Below are 13,343 nucleotides of genomic sequence, written 5' to 3' on the forward strand. Positions count from 1 at the left end.
CAGTTTTTAAAATAATAATATTTTTCCAGTAAGTCAAAATAGATATTTTCTTGTTAGAATAGGCACAATTAAAATAGTTGTTCTATTCCTGTTTCAAATTTCCATTTTCCTTCCATACTGCTTCGAAAAATCCTTTCTTTGTGTAGTTATAATTATTTTTTTAAAACCTAAAATATTAACAAGACTATAATGAAAAGTAATATAGTAAATCTGACACCGCAGTGTTTTCAGTTAAATAATTAACTTTTAAAACTCTGAAGTCTAAATATCGCTAGGCTTTTTATTACTTAAAGCAATACATATCTCCCAGATACTAAGAAATTATTTTAAAATGGTATTTGCTAAGCATTATAACATATGTGAAAGCGGTCTGTGTAATGCTCAGCCAATATTTTAAGGCAGGTTTTACTGAAGAAACCCTAATCATTGCACATAACCCAAAGCCATTTATATGCCACTCTGGGCGAAAAGCAGCACATGTGACAGCTCCATGGAAAGTACGAGGACTGAAGCTGACAAGGCAGGCAATAAGAAGCCTGAGAATAGACCAGATGATTGTGTAAACACAGCGCAGTGCCGTCAACAGCAAAGCCTGAGAAACAGACTGCAAAAAAAAATCTTTTATGAGGGCAGGAGAAAGGAATGCAGGCTTTAAACCCTGAGGCGACACACAAAAATATATCATAAGATTCTTAAACTCAGTAGAAGCTGATTCTTGTCCATACGAGAATGACTTATTGGGAATAAAAACCTAGCCAAACCTTGTCCTTCACTTCTCACTGTTTGGGACTTAGGGCTTGAGTTGGGGCTTCTAAACAGATGTTATTGTGAAGCATGAGCCCATCCTTGGAGATTTCTGATAGATGACCTCACCCACACTCTCAAATGGTTGGATCGATTTCATCCATGTCGTAGTTTAATGCAGCAGTTCCCTGCCCTAACATCCTATGTCCTATGGGGAGGGGGCCACTGGAATATCCTGTGGCACACATAAAGGTAGAAACTATTGCACTTTTTCTCCGACAGACCCGAGAAGTGGATCGCACCAACCAGAAAGCAGTGAAAGAAGCAAATATGTACTTTCTGGTTGAATCCACCATTGCCCTCTTTATTTCCTTCCTCATCAATCTCTTTGTCATGTCTGTGTTTGGCGAGGCTTTTTTTCAACACACCAACCAGGAAGCGGTAAGTCATGAGCCCATGTTTTTCTTTCCTTGAAGGCAACCCTGACATTAACATCTACAGTTCCTTCCCACTACGTGTAGGCCTTTATTCTTTTGACCAAAGAAAACGAATAGAAAAGGACTTGGGGGTCCTATCTGTCCATCAGCCTAAGAGCTCTCCCAAAAGGGAACCAAAGAGGGTCAAATTTGGAGGGAGAAGCCAAATATAGATAGATATGAATCAATCAATCAATTAGGAAAGAGTCAGGTTAAGCTGGGGGATATAGAGATTTTTTTAAAAAAAGCAGGAAAGAAAATCACCCAGTGCATTCCCATGGGAGAACCTTTTAGAGACTGAGTGCCCAAACTGCAACCCAAAACCCACTTATGCATCGTCGAGTGCTGGGTGGGTGTGGCCCATTGGCTGGGCGTGGCCCATTGGCTGGGCATGGCTGCGGTGGTAACAGCAGACTGGGTGGGACTAAAAAGTTCAACCAATCAATTCCAGATCTTTTTTTTCCCCCCGTGAGAAGTTGAAATTGACTGAACCTTTTTTTTTTTTTTTTTTTTGCACACGGCAGCGGAGGCCTAAAGCGAAAAAGTTTTATAAAACTCAGCTGAAGGCCTAGGGCTGGGGCGACGGCGCGCGTGCCCACAGAGAGGGCTCTGAGTGCCGCCTCTGGCACCCGTGCTATAGGTTCGCCACCACTGACTTAGACAGTGGCTTAGAATGTGCTTTACCTATCTATTTAAATTGAGCTCTCCCTCTCCCTCCCTCTCTCCCTCTCTCTTCCTTCCCAGATGTGACCCAGAATGGAGTTATTCTGAAAGGGTTGAGAATAATCCCAGAAGCCTTGTTCTGTATGCTTTTTCTGTCTTGTTTTCTCTGCTTCCCTAAGAAGGTTTAGGAAAAAAGAGAGTTATTCCTTCAGTCAAATAGGAATTGGCTATCCTCTTCCTATTTACCTATCCTAGCACCTCTGATAGAATGTCCTATAGTGTGTAACTGTAATATTTCAATGACTGGGAGTCAGATAAACAGGGACCTTTTAGTGGAAACCAGTGCAGTAAAAGCTTCCCTTTACTAGTTGTGAAGAAGGAAGAAAACTGAAAAGCAGATTTTTGCAGCATTGGCATATACGATAAGTGTTCCTACCATTAAATAAAGGAAGATGGCCAGTATTAGCAACAAAGATTAGGAAAAAAAAGAGGTATATGTGATGGTAAGGTGCATAGGGACAGACCTACGGATCCCACATATTTGTGTGAGAGTTGTAATTTGTTCTAGACAGTTTACACAGACACACAGAGATACCAAAGGGGATGACAAGGAATATCAAAGAGATTAATAGCATTAAAGAGATTTAAGACAGTTACCCTACAATTTCTCAAACAGCAAGCTGGTCATTTTATGGCAGAGCAAAGAGCGTAGGAATTTGCTGCTCCAAAATGCCTGTAATAAGTCTGTTTCTGATTTCTAATGAAATAATTTTGTTTTTTTTCCCTTTTGTCTTATATATCCCAGCATGATGTCTGTGCCAATCAAAGCTTATTCTTGAATCAGAGCATTTTCCCCAACTTTCCCGAAAATAATGAGACTGTGACTGTGGATATTTTCCAAGGGGTAAGTATTCAACGAAATGGCGGCTATCAACCAAATGGGTGCTGATACAAAACAGATGAACTGCACGGAATCTCCAGATGAACACTCCACTGCTTGTGTCCTCCCAAGGACTGGCACTGTGAAGCAACCAGCAGCCAATGCCGCTCCCGTAATGTTTTATGGGCAAACCTACAGTAGGAATGTCCATAATTACTTGGTCACCACATGCTGAACCAGCTGAAGCTTCCAACTGGAGTGCAAAGGTTGCTTTGCATTGTAGTAGTCCAGACATGAGTTGTTAAGGGCATATGTGATCATAAACAAAGCCTCCTGTTCCAGAAATGGTTTTAACTGGCACATAAGATATAATTGCACAAAGGGCTTCCTATCCATAGTCCCCTACCTGCTATTCAGAAGTGCCCCCCCCCCGGATATTGAGCCAACTTTTTCTCAGGGACTACAGCCCCATCTAGAGTTACAGATGTTCGGCTATTTTCAGAATCAGTTGCCTTTCAATTTTGCAGTCACTTCATCTAGCTGAGATTGAATCCGAGTCTCTACCTCCCCACCTTCCAAATATATCAAATTCCACCACATCGCCTTTCTAACCAAGGGTGGAGATGTGCATTTAGGTAGATGGCCTCTCCTAGCTGATGTTAAACAATAGGGACAGGAGGTCTAAGTCCTACAGTTGTCACTTCTGTTGCTTTTTAAATTTCCTTATCTTGAAGCCTTGTGATTGACTTAAAATTCCCTCTCCTCCACTCCATCATTTTCTCTTTAATTAGAGCTATCTAATTATTTTCTATTTTTAGTTCTTTAGGTTGTTACTACTGTAGTGTCACTATAATGTTAGGCTTTGGCAAATGAGATGGGGAGCAGCTGTGTGGACCTTTGCAGGATGCAGCCAAAATGATTTCATGCATTTTTACATAGCACAATGAGTATGTGCGTTTTGGAATGCAAGCCATGAATGTTTGCCTTTTCCTATGCAGGGAATTATCCTGGGATGTTACTTTGGGCCCATTGCTCTCTATATCTGGGCTGTTGGGATCCTTGCAGCAGGTCAAAGTTCAACCATGACAGGAACCTATGCAGGACAGTTTGTTATGGAGGTGAGAAAATACCTGGAGATGTATAGTAAATTGGGGAAGGGGAGGGCTGATATTCAGCACTGGCAAAGGATGATGCCTGCCTGCCTGCCTGCCTGCCTGCCTGCCTCTAAAATAGATATAAAAGTCTCGTTAAATATAAGGCAATGTAACTATAGTTTTCTTTGCTCTTAAGTTACAAAATGCAAAAGAAGGAAAGTAATCTGAAACTTCTGGACTTTGCCTTTCCTTACATACATCCCCCACACGTAATGGTATCGCTATGTCTTGACATGTCTTCGTCAAAGTACAGAAGTTTCCTGATTCATATACGGTTTCTGATTGTTATGCTTTCATTTAACAGCTGATGAATTCCAAAATTCCCATTTCTCTCATCATCTTCCCTGACCTCTCCCACGGGTGAAATACTCCCTCTCCTCATATTTTCTCCCATGATTTTTCCAGCTCCATGTGTCCTTTTAAGTCCAGACTCATATTATCCTGTTAGAACATCTTTTTCTCCATGGCAGATACAGTTCATACACTGTCCTTGAGGTGGTTGAAAACTGTTGGTCTAAGATTTGCTTTCCATACTACCACTAGTTCTTTTTTCCTGCTCTATCCTGCCACTTCAAGTGGTGTCCTGGGTTTTGGGTTTGCTTAGCACGTCAAACAAAACTATTGGTTAAGGTCTGTAGCTTTCTTCCTCTTTCCCTTTTCTGCATATCATCAGCCCGTGTGAAATAATCTACCATCAGTATTAGCAGTTTTTCGGATGACTGATCCAGTGCTCTGCTTTGTCTAGACAAGTCAGATCAAAGTGCTTTCATGGGCAAAGATGAAGCAAGTTTTGACAGGTGGATGTGCAAAATTGATGTTGGAGGTTTGAAACTTCATTAGCCTCCGATCCAGTAAGGAGAACCTCCTCCTTCACCTGTGATCCCAATGGGATTCTTTGAACATGATCACAGGTAATAGCACTCGGGCCATAGCTACATAACTTGCCTACCTATCATTTTATTTTCCCACAATGCTCCAAACAAAACTACATTACAAGTATTGGGGAAAATTAACATGCAGGGATAGATCAAGTGCACAATGCCAAAAAATTACTGAGTGGAATCATACTGTACACATGAGGCCAGCAGCAGGTTAAGGCCATTGCTGGCCCCAACATCTAAGGGCTTAATCTGAGCCAGTTCTCCTCAGAATTCTGCTCTACAGCCAGTTTATGGTCTCGTATTTTCATGTGGAAAGATGCAGAACTGAGTGATGCAGAGGCATAGATGTTTTCCTGCGTACAGTCTAAGGCTCTCTTTGCTTTTATTTGTTTCCACTGTTAGATGAAGGGGTTTTGACTTTTGGTTTTTGGTTAGACCACAGCTTGTACTTGATCAGAGAAGCCTTGTTATAGGTGTTAGTATTTTAGATGGCGTCTGCTGCATCAAGGTTCAAAGAAAATCCAGAAAAGCAGTGAAAATATATCTATAAATCATTAAAGGGTTGGTTAAAATATGCCTTTTTGCAAGATAGCACAGCTATAGCTTATTAGCCTCCTGGGTATTATCCCAATTAAAGCTAGCTGAAGACATTTAATGGGACTTGGGCCAAACAGTTGTGGTAAACCTGGACTACAAGACATTGCAATGCTGCCATCTATGGTCTAATAATTGCTAGTCTGCTATTCAGAAGTAACCAGATGGATCAAAGTAACTTTGCGTTCCCTAGCAGTCCACCAAATGCCTCCAGAAATCTTCTAAATGGAGGAGGAGAAATGCAATATTCTCCCACTTGATTCCATAACAACCAGCCTTGAGAAGCGTATGTTCTCTGTAAGCTTTATCATGATTAACACTGAATACGTTTCCTCTGGATAAAATCTTTAAAATGGGCTCCCTCCCAAAATCATTCATAGGCTGTACTACACCCACACAAACATACTGTTTGTACATATTTATCTGATCCCCTAATCTGATCCACATGCTGTCCCAGGCTATGTGATGCTCTGGGCCTAATTTTATGATGGCCTTGCCCAAGCTGATGTGCTCCAGTTATGTTTTGCTACAGGGCTTTCATTCCCAGCCAGGATGACTTGAGAATATAAGCGAGGGAATTTAGCAGGAGAATAGTGGGTGTGGAGGTGTGGTTTCAAGTGAAAGTGATCTACAGATGAGTAAAGGGAATGGTTCCAAGGACACTTGTGACTATTAAAAGCAGAAGTCTTCAAACTTGCCCTTTTATGACTTGTGGACTTCAACTCCCAGAATTCCTCAGCCAGCATGCCTGGCTGAGGAATTCTGGGAGTTGAAGTCCACAAGTCATAAAAGGGCCAGGTTTGAAGACCCCTGATTAGCATCAAGAACAAGGCAGAAGACTCTTGTTTAATCTTTCCCATTGTTCTGATTGTTCTCTCCGCCTCTAACCAGTGGTGCTTTTCCAGTGTTCTGTTCTGAGTCTATTCCTCCCTGGGTGCCTAGGTATGATTCAACAGGCTGTCCATTTCTTAATTTTTTATTTTAAAATTGAATCAGGTTCAAAAGAGTCCTTTCTGCTTCTTAGGCAGCTAGCAAATTGCTTGTTCTTTTACAGCACCAATTTGTTCTCTGAGAAATGCCCTGTCGCTAGAAATGGCCTCTATGGTGCCTATTGGAGAAGAATAACCCTTACGTGCTCTCTACATTCCAAATATAGTCAAATAACTCAACTTTTTGCTTTTTTTGCAATAATTTAAATTGACCACTAGGTTGCAATCTTTTTTCAAAATACCTGCCGTTGTGTTAGAGATGAACTGTGCTTGAAGTTGCGGTTCCTTCTACTGGCCTTCACCTTCTCACTCATAATCGTGATTTTAAAAAAAATGCCCCAACAACATCATTTTTCTGTCTGGCAGGCACCCATGATGCTGCTTTCATTTCATCCCCGGCCCACAGCTGAGACTGGCTTAAGTAGTTCTTAGCTGTATCTATGACTTAAAGGAGTGTTTTCCTTCTTATTCTGACACTATTCAAGAGAGCCTCAAGTTAGGCAAAAGAGGTTAAGCTTGGATTTTTTTTTTTCAGATGGCCAAAGGAGGGGTTTTTTTATATATATAAATATAGCAGGACTACCAATGACTGATAGTAACTTGACCTTTATAAAACTCTCTCTTTTTATTTCCCGCAGGGTTTCTTGCAACTGCGCTGGTCTCGCTTTGCCCGTGTGGTCTTCACTCGTTCCTTCGCCATTCTTCCCACCGTCTTTGTCGCTGCCTTCAGGAATGTGGGAGACTTAACCGGCCTCAACGACCTTCTAAACGTACTACAGAGCATCCTGGTGAGGTTTGAATCCAATAGAATCCTTCTCTCAAGATTCGCTACAGGGAGTCCTCGACTCGCAACCATCCATTTAGCAACAGATGGAATTTACAATGGCGCTGGAAAAAGTGACCTGGGACCGATCCTTGTCCTTATGACCATTGCAGCATCTTCACAGTCGCATGATAAAAATTCAGGCACTTGGCAGGTGTTTATAATAGCTGCAGCATCCCAGGGGGGTCACGTGATCGCACTTTGTGACTTTCACAGCCAGCTTCCTACAAGCAAAGTTAATGGGAGAAGCTGGATTTGCTTAAGGACCATATGATTCACTTAACAATTTGCAGCGATTTGCTTGACAGCAGTAGCAGAAAAGCTGTAAAATTAGGTGTGACTCACTTAATAATGGGCTTACTTAGCCATGGAAGTTCTAATCCCAATTATAGTTGTAAGTCGAGGACTACCTGTACTGCAGATTCGCAAAGATCTGATTAGCTATAGACTTCCATGTGGATCCTCTAATCCCATACAGCCACTTTCTGAATCTGGCACCCTGCAGATATATGGATTTCAGATCCCAGAATTCTCTTCAGCGCCATCTAAATGGGGAATTCTGAGTGCTGAAATCTATCATTCTGGTAAGTGCTTAAATTCAGTCACATTAGTTAGGACTAAAACTCCCAGTATTTCCTTTCTTCTTGGCCATCCTAGTAATGATGGAATTTGTAATCCAACATACTGTATCTAGTCCATCTGGGATGGCTGCTATTTTCCTCATCCTGCTAATCTTTCTTTCAAGGAACTCCACACATTTTCTTTTAATTCTGCAAAATTCAAAGCCAGATAAAATAACCATCTTTCACAGCTTCAATAGCCATGTCTACCTTCACGTGGCATGCTTAGCCAGGTCAGAAGATTAAACAGATTGTACAACATGCTTAATTTGTGTTCACCTTGATTTGCTTTTGGTTTGTTTGCTTTTGTGGTTTAATGTGTTCTGAAGTGCCAGCTTGTTTGCTTAGTTTAAGATTCGATTTATTGTGCCACTGCAGAAAATGAGCTAATTCAATAACCAGGTTAAGTGTGTTTTGTGAATGCAGACTCCCAGTGGAAATGCAAATACAGGTAGTCCACAATGTACGACCACAACTGAGCCCAAAATTTATGTTGCTAAGTGAGAAATGTGTTGAGTTTTACCCCATTTTACGACTTTTCTTGCTGCGTTTGTTAAGCAAATCACTGCAGTTGTTAAATTAGTAACCCTGTTGTTAAGTGAATCTGACTTCCCCACTGACTTTGCTTGTCAGAAGGTTGCAGATGGGAATCACATGACCCTGGGACACTGCAGCCATCATAAATGTGTGTCAGTTGTCAAACATCTGAATGTAAATCACAAGACCCTGAGGATGCTGCAACGGTGTGAAAAATGGTCATAAGTCACTTTTTTCAGTGCCATTGTAATTTCGAATGATCACTAAGTGAATTGTTGTAAATTGAGGACTACCTTTATAAACATGGCTTATCTGTTTGCAACAAACTAGTTTATTTAACCACATTTGCCAGAAAAAATAGTGACAACAATCTTTTATCTGTTAAGGATATGAAAGAAAAGATTTAAAAAAAAAGATTCTTCTAGAACTTTTAACAGATCCCTAAAGTTCTGTGACAGGAATGGGCATCCCACAACCACCAAATGTTGTTGAATTACAATTCCCAACATTCCATTCCATTGGCATGCAGACCAGGGCTGTTGGGAGATAGTCCAACCTCTGAAAAGCTCCAGATTTTTCACTCCTGAATATAAGGCAAAAGTGTTTTTTCCAATAGTCTGTAGGTCAAGGCTGGAGCACAAGTTACAGGAGGGGAGTTTTGATTAAACTTCAGGAATAACTTAGTGATGGTAAGTGCAGTTGGGACAGTAAAAACACAGTCAGAGCTTTTCATGCTGAAGCCTGGAACTTACCTGCTAGCTTTGGATATTTTTCATCAGATAAGGAATGAACTACAAACCCATATTATGATTATAGGGCAGGGGTCCTCAAACTTGGCCCTTTTATGACTTGTGGACTTCAACTCCCAGAATTCCTCAGGCAGGCATTAACATTAACATTGGTTAGGAATTATAGAAGCTGTTCAAAAATATCTGGAAGGCACAACATTGTCTACGATTACTATGATGTAATGATAGTTTGCTAATGATCCTCTGAGACCAGCAAGAAACGATGATATCATATCATGAGCCTGTGAACAGTGGGAACTGATGCAGAATGTGGCAGGGTGGGCAGTTCTTGGGGCTCCTAGGTGGCCCATGTTGCACTGCTGTTCCACAAACTGCATGACTGCCACTTTGCTTCCGGGTGCAATTCAAGGTGTTGATTATCACCTTTAAAGCCCATCGCAGTGTGAGGAACTATCTTATTCCAGTGGAACAGGCCTGCCTTACCCATGCCAGCCGAACGGGCATAATGTAGAGCCAACGGTCCAGGAATTTAGGCTGGTGAGATCCAGGAGGCTAGTTTTCTCTCCTGTGGCTTCTGCCCCCCCCCCCCAAGGTGAGATCCTTCTGACCTTCTGTAAGAGCCTGAAGACCTGGTTCTGCCAGTTAGCCTGGGGCCCACTGGGGTGTATCACACTGGAGGTGACTGACAGACTAAGGCAGGGGTAGGCAACCTCGACTCTTTTGTGACTCATGGACTTCAACTCCCAGAATTCCTGAGTCAGCTGACTCAGGAATTCGGACAGTTGAAGTCCATGAGTCATAAAAGAGCCAAGGTTGCCTACCCCTGGACTAAGGCAAGACGCCATCTCCTTCTCCCCACTGTGTGCATCCTGCTCCCTTCCTCCCCATCTTTTTTAATTGTAAATTATTACTGTTATTAAGAGCATTTGCTGCTTCAATGTTTTATTGGCTTTTAATGTTTGCAGGTCGCCCAGAGTTCCTCTAGGAGAGAAGGGGTGGCAAATAACTCTAATAAATAAACAAACAAACAAACTAGTCAACGGTCAGGAGTCCCTTAGAAAATATGCTGGTTGTTCGCCCATGTAGTTCCATTAAAAATTCTGAGAAGGGGTAGAGAAAGAAAACACGGGGCTCATTTTAGAAACCTGCCTGCATTCTCAATCTATTTTTTTTTTCCTACCTAATTCTAGCTACCTTTTGCCGTCATACCTGTTCTCACCTTCACCAGCATGGAACCTCTCATGAAGGATTTTGTCAACGGGATGTAAGTAGCTAAATATGGATGGGGACTCCTTGCTGATTCTGAGGATCATTTCCATCTTAAATTTGAACTGTTGAACCTGCCCCAGCACCACACCGCCCAGATCTCTATCTTCCATCAAAGTCCAATTTAATCTGGCTTGCTTGTTCTTCCATATAAACAGCTTTTTCTTTGGGTTGTTCCATAAACAGAAGATGCTCAGGAGGTGTCCCTGTCACGTGTAAGTTTAGCCTCTGGTGACTACATGGATATGTCCATCTTTTTTTGGCAATAATAAGTCACCATGAATGTAGGCATTATTTATGCTAATTATAGTATTTAGAGGATTGCACAGTTTCTTTTTCTTTAAAGACAAAAAATGGAAGAAATCAAGGTAAGAAGCGTTTTCAGAAGAGGGAAAGGCTTCTACTCCCCCACAGAGGTTAATCGCCTTTCACTCTAGGTGATTTGGCAGATGTAGCTCTAAAACGTGGTTGAGATGGAATTACTTCAATAACCTTTTTCCCCCATTCACTTTTCTCTCTCCTCTTGTTTTCTTAGCATTGGAAAATGTATAATGATCCTGATCACTGGATTAATCTGTGCAATCAATTTATACTTCGTGGTGACAAGCATCATAAGCCTAAACTATCTGGCATACTACATTGCCATATCATTTGTGCTCCTCGCTTACGTGGCCTTCGTCTTCTACCTGGTAGGAAGCTTGCATGCAAATTTGGCATCACCCATAGCGGTTGTTTATCTCCAAATTGGATTTAACAGTTCTAGGGATTACCTTATTCAAACAGATAAGATTGTGGAATCTATTGCGTTAAACTGTTCCTAATGCAAAATCTCCAGAGAAGATAATCAGTGACCTGAGTGGTAGTGATGAAATAGCGATATCAGTTTATCCTGAATATTCAGTCAGCCCTTGTGCATCTCTTTCTCTTCTCCCATTCCTTATCATAATTAAAATTGATGTTATATAAAGATAGGTGTTTATGAACCAATAGAACAACAATGCTGGAGAAGGCACAGAAATGGACTGAAATTACATCACTTGTTAAGCCATAATGTTGTTTGGCTTTAGCCCAGCCTGTTATGCCAAATTCAGTATGCCATTTCTAAGCAAAGTGCAGCTTCTGGAACTGATCTACCAGTCCCAGGGAAGTGATACCACATTAAATGAGTACCTTGTGAAAGGAACTCACGCATGTCTCTTGTTGGGACAAGGGCGAATGCATTGGCTGAGAATTCTGAGAATGATCACCCCAACATGGGTGGAGGGCAAAAGTTGAAGACAAACTTAAGAATGTAAGAGAATTTTAATGGGGAAAAATGGGTTAGTCACACAGAGACACAGAAGCTTGCTTACTGTTGCAGGCAGACAGAGACTATAGGGAAAGTTCTGTGGCTTCATGGTCAAAGCTCTTCCTCATTTATTTATTTAATATACATATATGGCCACCCAGCTCATATACATGACTATACTGTAGAAATACATGTAACTTGTTCTTGGATTTTGTCTTATCTCTCACCATTCCAGATTTGGACCTGTCTCATTTCCCATGGAGCTGCCTTCCTGGCTCGTGGGCCCCATACTCGGTTCAGTTATGGACTGCAGTGATAGTACATCCCACTCATCCCCACTGGAAGCTGATGAATCATCACTATCTCTCCCCAACAAAACAGGAAGCAGCTGCTCTTGGGGATCTGCCAGGAGGCAAAGGTGTCAGAAGCACAGTTTCTGTTGGCAAAGGATGAACTCTAGCATCAGTAGTGATCACTCAGCAGCACAGCACAATGCCTGCCTTGCAGGCAAAAAGTTCCAGGCACAATTTCTAGCATTCCTAAAGAACCTTCAGACTTGGAATGGCTGTGGTGTAACTTCCAGAGAGGATTCAAGACCTGACGCACTCTTGTTTTTAATCCTGACAATATATAGCAAGTTGGCGGTGGGGGGGGGGAGTACAAAGAAAGAACTATAAAGTATTCTAGATACTCATGACCAACTTCTACCAGCTTCAGACCCAGATCGGCTTTGTGTAGAACATCAAGACATGCACTTCAGTAGTGGGTGGGAAGCAGTCCTTCTTTTGGGTAGGTGGGATTAGGAACTTAAAGAATGGTGGTAAAGAGACATTTTGTGATTCCACCATTGATGAGGTCACAAAGAAATGCTGGAAGAATGCACATATCCCTTTGGTTCTACTTTTGCACCATTGCCATAGACCTTCTCCTTCAAGCTGCATATTCTGGCCTCTACTCTGACTCTTTATGGGAAATCCATCAAAGCAATATGTACCTTATATTTATACTGCAGGATCTGGCAGCTATTCCTTCTTTGCCCCCATTTTAATCTAAAGGCTAGTATCAGAGCCTACAACTGACAATTCCACAAGCCCACACTCTGGTCAAGGATCCACTGTAGATCAACCATCTCTCTCCATCTTCTCCATGTTATTGCTGCTTGGCTTCTGCCCTCAGGATGAAAGTAGTAATGGGAATGACAGATGGAGTAATGAATCATCTTAATTAGAACAAGGAGGCCCACTCAGTATGTTAATTCAAACATTATCCTAAGCCATGACTTATTTGACTATGGCTTATTGACTAATACGACATTGGGTTTTTTTGACATAACATGATGTGGGATTTACAAATTGCAAATGTTGCACTTACACAGTACACCAAACCAAAGCAAAACAACAACCACTTCATGGTTTAGTGCAGTGCTTCTCAATTATTTTCTGTCATGCCCCCCTAGGAAGAAGAAAACATTTCGCGCCCCCCGCGCGACTGTAAAAAAATTTTTTCTATACAGAGGACCGATTTCCGGGTCTAAAAGTCACACGGGCGGGTTTGGCCAATCAGGATAGAGCATCATGTCTATCCAATCGGGTCCTTTGCATGTGTCACGTGCATTGGCGGTCATGTTGTCCTCCGCGTCGGGCTGCCGCTTGCGAGTGAGTCGGATAATCCGATCTAGA

At 41.8% G+C, this 13,343-nt stretch overlaps 1 protein-coding gene across 2 annotated transcripts in view; it reads left to right on the plus strand.

The window, feature by feature from the left end:
• SLC11A1 (solute carrier family 11 member 1) overlaps positions 1-12,361 on the plus strand; it is a 34,487-nt gene extending 22,126 nt beyond the window's left edge. For both annotated transcript variants that reach the window (XM_039343212.1, XM_039343211.1), the window contains 7 exons: positions 1,027-1,185; positions 2,689-2,787; positions 3,762-3,881; positions 7,020-7,169; positions 10,301-10,374; positions 10,912-11,065; positions 11,900-12,361. In XM_039343212.1, coding sequence (XP_039199146.1) covers positions 1,027-1,185; positions 2,689-2,787; positions 3,762-3,881; positions 7,020-7,169; positions 10,301-10,374; positions 10,912-11,065; positions 11,900-11,980 — 837 coding nt within the window. In that variant the 3' untranslated portion in view covers positions 11,981-12,361. The remainder of the gene's footprint in view (positions 1-1,026; positions 1,186-2,688; positions 2,788-3,761; positions 3,882-7,019; positions 7,170-10,300; positions 10,375-10,911; positions 11,066-11,899) is intronic.
• The last annotated feature ends 982 nt before the right edge of the window (positions 12,362-13,343 follow it).

The sequence above is a fragment of the Crotalus tigris genome, unplaced genomic scaffold, assembly GCF_016545835.1.
Source record: "Crotalus tigris isolate CLP2741 ecotype Arizona unplaced genomic scaffold, ASM1654583v1 scf7180000017834.3080900, whole genome shotgun sequence".
NCBI lineage: Eukaryota > Metazoa > Chordata > Lepidosauria > Squamata > Viperidae > Crotalus > Crotalus tigris.